Consider the following 5,231-nt stretch of genomic DNA (forward strand, 5'->3'; position numbering starts at 1 on the left):
TCCATAAAGACGTCAGATTTATTGCTGATTTTCTGCTTGATCTGCGTTTAATGTCGAAGACTGTAAGGTATCAGCGAGGCCAATTTCCAGGAGCAAATTACCCGCCTGGGCTGAGTCCTTTGTGTGTTTGCTGAGTGCTGAATATAAAGACTATTAATGGTTTGTTGGGCCAAGACTTTCAGAGATCCCTGGGAGTTCCCGGGGTTGTGGAAACTGTTGACAGTACAGTCAACGTGCTGCCTGGCCTTCAGATTCATTAAGTCAGTTTGCCTTAGCTGTGTGTGCGTTATGTGTGCTCCATTAAGCAGCACATTTTCTGTCATCAGCCAGAAAGTCATGTTTGTGTGCGTTTCACATGCTTGCAGGCTTATATAACCATCCAGTATTATTACACAACGAAGTGCATCAAAGACATGACTCTGGACACCTGAGGCCTGTGCTACTACTGAGGTGTCCTATCATTATGGTATAAACAGGTGACCTGTTTTACAGTCTTAACCCTTAAAGTCTGAACCACCAAATAATTAGCAGAAAATTTACATTATTTGAAAATTTAGTTCTTATTGAACCTTCTGACGCCTTCTGGATCATTTTTGCTACAGTTGACTTTTTTTTCATTTTATTGTATTTATTTTGCAATTTATTGCTTTAAATTATATTGTGCAATTAATTGGGGTTTTCAGGGAGAAAAAGCAACAGTGATCATGTAGAAAAACATGCATCAAAGATGATGTTAAGGGATATATTAATGCTTACTGAACAATAAAACTGTTTTGAAAAAAAAATGGTTTGCAGCCAATGTGAGGGGAAAAACTCAGGGAATAAAGTTGTGGCTCATTTGGGAAAAAAACAAAGACTTCACATGCTTCCAACAATGACTGGCTGATCCATCAACAGGTGGTGGTTTTAAACCTGTTGACCTCCAACCTAGAACATTTGCGGTCATCTACCCCAGCAAGAAGTGATCCACCTCTGTAGTACTGAAAACCTGAGATTAAACCTGGAGTTACCTGGATAAGATAAAATCCTGTTTCACAGGACAGGCCTCAAGTGAAAGCTGGCAAACTTTACTCAAACTTCAGGTAAAGCAGAGTTCAGGCCAGTTTTGCAAGTAGTGGCAAAAACCAAGATTCTCAACAGAGAGAGGCTCCACCCAGCAATTGGACACAGGTGGAGCAGATTAGGACAGAGCAGGTAATCAGACAGTGGGCTGGACCTGAAAAAGGACATGGGGTGAGTAAACACAAAGAACAAACAACTACACGCAAAAAAACAACTTAAATTGGGTTAGAAATCACTTTAACACAGAAACATCCCAGAAAACATTTCAGCACCAAGTAGCCGTCAGCTGAACCTTTGTTTGTTTGAAAAATTGTTTCAAAATAAAAGTCTGTCTTTGGCATCACCTGGATGACCTTGTTAGACTTGATGGACTTGTACATCCATCCATAAGCAGTTCAGTTTTTGCCTTCGTAAAGCAGGAGGTAACGTTGTTGCTTTAGCTATGTTTGCTGGGCTATAATACTTTATAAATAGTACTGTGTCCAGGTGGAAAAATTCCCCTGTCATCCAATTTGTGCTTCTGGTTCATAGTGTGTCTTCCTTTCTCCGAGTCCTCTTTCAGTTAGGACATGTCTTTGCCCTGAGGGATCCTTTCACGCTTCAGTTTGACCCCAATTCAGTGGCCTGAGCATGTCTCTGTAAACCCCAAACTTACAGCCAGTGGCCTTTTTGAATCTTACCAACTTTTTCACAATTAAAAAAACTGAACACATGTAACTTTGGTGATATTTTATCTTCTAGAAATGAGAAGAACAAGCACAAAACCACCTGACCTGCTTTGTTTCCCCTCTGCTGCTGCTTGCCAAATAAACCATTTCAGGTCATGTGACATATTTGCCACAACAGTGTCTTAATCTGAGTGAGTCTGATGAAAAACTGTTAGAGCCAAATGTTGCTCTGTTAATTTTGATCGATCAGAAGCTGTCAGTGCAGAGTGGTTAATTTTCTGACCTCCAAATGGGAGGACTGGAGCATGTCCAAAACTGGTTCCGGAGGTTGTGAAAAGCTGAAGCCCATTTCTGTTTGCTGCCACCTTATATCTCTGCATTAGAGGAGAAATGACAGCTTTCATTACTGCTTACTTTAGCAGAATGAATGGTATGGGAGCATCCAGATATTGATGGCAACCATAATATATGAAAAAATAAAGTGTAATTAATTTGCAAGCAAAGAGAAAAAGTTCAAGATTATTTTTCTATGCATGCATAATGGATAGGTTATTATTTTTAGCCCTGATAATAAATGGAAATGTGATATTGTGAGAGCCATGAAACAATTAGTTCCCAGTGATGTACCTTTGCCAGAAGATGGGAACATTCATTATGACCCACAGAAGTGCTTCAGGCTCATCCAGTTGGAGGAGGTCCCAGGTCAGACGCAGCTGGTTTAGGGATGTCACAGTGTCTCCCCAGAAGAGCTGAAGGAGGTGCTGAGGAGGAGGTGGTCAGAAATAAGTGACTAAGACCATAAACTCATTAGGAAAGTGTTTACAGAGGTCAGGGCTGAGGGTCATTTTCACTAAGATTTTTAGAGGACCAGAAGTCTTTTTGCTGTCACAGGTGTCCTTTAAAAGAATGCGGCTTCAAAACGCCAGCTTCACTTTTAGGCCCAGAAGCTACATCGGTCTTTTACACCATCTATAGTTCTGCATAATTAATATTTTTACTCTGAATATTGTCACCAGCAACAATACTGAGGGAAAGTCTCCACCAGCTTCTGAGGGGGAAAAAATCTGACTTCTAAACCGCTAAATGAGAACATGCTGTGTTCACAAGCTGTTAGCTGCATCTGTCTGCAGTTAAAGTAGATTTATACCTTTTTTTTTCCTTAAAACGCCACTTTTGCATGAAAGCAATGCAAATGCAACACATTCAGACTGAAAAGGAAAAACATCAGGGTGTCAGGGGTGGTGCTCTGCATGGACCCACTACCAAGCTCTACATGGCACAATTAATACCACTTCTAATACTTATGCTGTTAGCAGAGTGGCATTGTTTTCTTCAGTTCCAAACATGACGGATGCATCTGTCCTAAGGCTGTCTTTCTTTTCTTTTTTTGTCTTGACCTGAGGATAATTTCTTGATGTGCATGGTCAAATCTGAAAGCTTGAAGGTGATGAGAGTTAACCAAAACCAAAAGCAGAGTCGCTGCTGACAGCCAAACAGGAGGAATGATTTGATTGATACTTGTGAGCTTTCATATATTAAAGAGCAGTTTTAGTAGCACGTTTAACGCAGTACTTCTACTTGCTCTGGAGTGTTTTCGGTGTATTTGAGAAATGTGAATACCTCTTCCACCACATGCTGTGCAGATACATTATGCTGGTGAGGATGGAGCCTATATTTCCCCTGTCTCCTTACAAACTCTCTTCCTCTCTCTCACTCACATATTAGATGGAGGGGGAGAGCAGTAGCCTACAGGAGTGAAGCATGCATAAAAAGCAGCACAATAACCCCTCCACCTCCACCACCACCACCAGCAGTGTTGCTGTGAAGCACGTCAGAGGAAGCGGGCTATGAATCGAGGTGCACAGCGGGGTAAAGAAAACATTTCTTGGGGACACAGCTAGGGGACAGTGCCGGTCTCCTGACTCGGGACTGACACTCCCCTCCCCTCCACGCACGCAAACTAACATCCCGGAAAGCTTCAAGTCCACATCGCGCTGCAGGGGAAAACATCTGAGGTAATTATGCAGACTTTTTTCCACTTCTCTGCTCGCTTTGAAACAACGTGAGCCGAATACGGGAGGGAGTGGAGGCGGTGGCGGAGGTAATGGTGGTGAGGATGTCAACTCAGTGGTAAAGTCGAGAGGCACGTGTTTGTTTTTGAAGTGGTGGGGAAAGGATTCAAAGCGGCTCCGCTGAGACTTTGTCTTTGCAACTGTTTGCGTGGGCCAGTGGATGCATATTTAATCGATGAGTGGGCAGCAGTAATTCACAGTGCAGGAGTGGGCAACTGAAGCTGTGGATGAGAGAGAGGAGAGGCTTTTGGTGACAAGTCGATCAGCTGTGCTCGCTCTCGGAGGCCTGGGAGAAGTCGGTCTTTAAAGCGTGGTGTTGCTGCTGGGCTCTGAGGCGTGGAGGGTGGGTTACTGGGGGTGGAAGAAGGCGGGTGTTTATTATTTTTAATGTCATAAGGAGGAGAAGCGGTGAGTGAGTGTTACAGAAAAACATCAAAGCTGAACTGTAGTTTTTGGACATTTCTTGACTTTTTCGCTGTTATTGTCGCAGCCGGGGGGTCCTTGGGGGGGTTGCAGCCTCGCTCTCTCTCGCTGGAGTCAGTGTGGCGGGCAGGGACAGTCCAGGCGCTCATATACAAAGCCAGCACGTTTCACTGTGTCTGCAGCAGCTGAGCGGTGCTGAGCACCACCACCAGCAGCAGCAGCAGAAGCAGATCTGAGAGGATTTGGGAGCACAGTTGGAGGATCGACGACGCATCGATGATGAAGCTCACCTGCTGTTTGCAGGTTGCTGGTCTGAGGTTGGAGGGTGCCGAGTGAGCGGAGGTGTTGCCGAAGCGCTGTCCGAGGTGCTGAAAAGCCCGCGGACAGAGCGCCGTTGTCGCCTTTCCAGTCGAGATGACACGCACGAACTGACGTGAATGCCAAGCAGCACAACGCGGCGGTTAACACGGCTCCCCTGGCCAGAGTGCATGGGACCGCGCGTCCTCTTGGCGTTAGAAACATGGAGAGAATTTTCCTGCTCGTCCTGAGCTCTCTCGGCGTCTCTCTGGTCACAGCGGGTAAGTTTACGATTGTGTGCAATTACAAAGATGTTCCGCGAATTTCAGCGCAGCAGCACCTTCCAGAGTGGCTTTTATCTCTATTTTCTTCCAACTAAACGAACCATGGAATAATTCCTCTATCGGCATCTGTGTGAGAGAAATGCTGCTGGTGCTGGGCTTCAGATTTAATTCAGTGTTGTTGGTGGTGGTGTTGCTATTGTGAGACGCTGCGTAGTCTGGTGTGTTTGTGGGAAACGCTGTGTTTGTAAGACAATACATGCATTTCTGTGCGGTGGTCTAATTAAACATGCTACAGTTAGTGGTGGTGAGGGATCCACATCACCAGACACAGTGGGGCTAAACTATGCTTCTGTCTGTGTGTGTGTGTGTGTGTGTGTGTGTGTGTGTGTGTGTGTGTGTGTGTGTGTGTGTGTGTGTGTGTGTGT

General features: G+C 44.8%; 1 protein-coding gene across 3 annotated transcripts in view; it reads left to right on the plus strand.

The window, feature by feature from the left end:
- The first annotated feature begins 1,169 nt into the window (after window positions 1–1,169).
- fndc5a (fibronectin type III domain containing 5a) overlaps window positions 1,170–5,231 on the plus strand; it is a 51,538-nt gene continuing 47,476 nt past the window's right edge. The window contains exons 1-3 of one of the 3 annotated variants that reach the window (XM_005738937.1): window positions 1,170–1,233; window positions 3,456–3,745; window positions 4,529–4,803. In XM_005738937.1, the coding sequence (XP_005738994.1) occupies window positions 4,746–4,803 (58 nt within the window). In that variant the 5' untranslated portion in view covers window positions 1,170–1,233; window positions 3,456–3,745; window positions 4,529–4,745. Of the gene's footprint in view, window positions 1,234–3,455; window positions 3,746–4,014; window positions 4,804–5,231 lie in introns of those variants that run through there. The other 2 variants (XM_013912362.1, XM_013912361.1) reach the window with 2 other exon arrangements.

Source organism: Pundamilia nyererei, unplaced genomic scaffold, assembly GCF_000239375.1.
Source record: "Pundamilia nyererei isolate P.nyererei 1_Seehausen unplaced genomic scaffold, PunNye1.0 scaffold00088, whole genome shotgun sequence".
Taxonomy (NCBI): Eukaryota; Metazoa; Chordata; class Actinopteri; order Cichliformes; family Cichlidae; genus Pundamilia; species Pundamilia nyererei.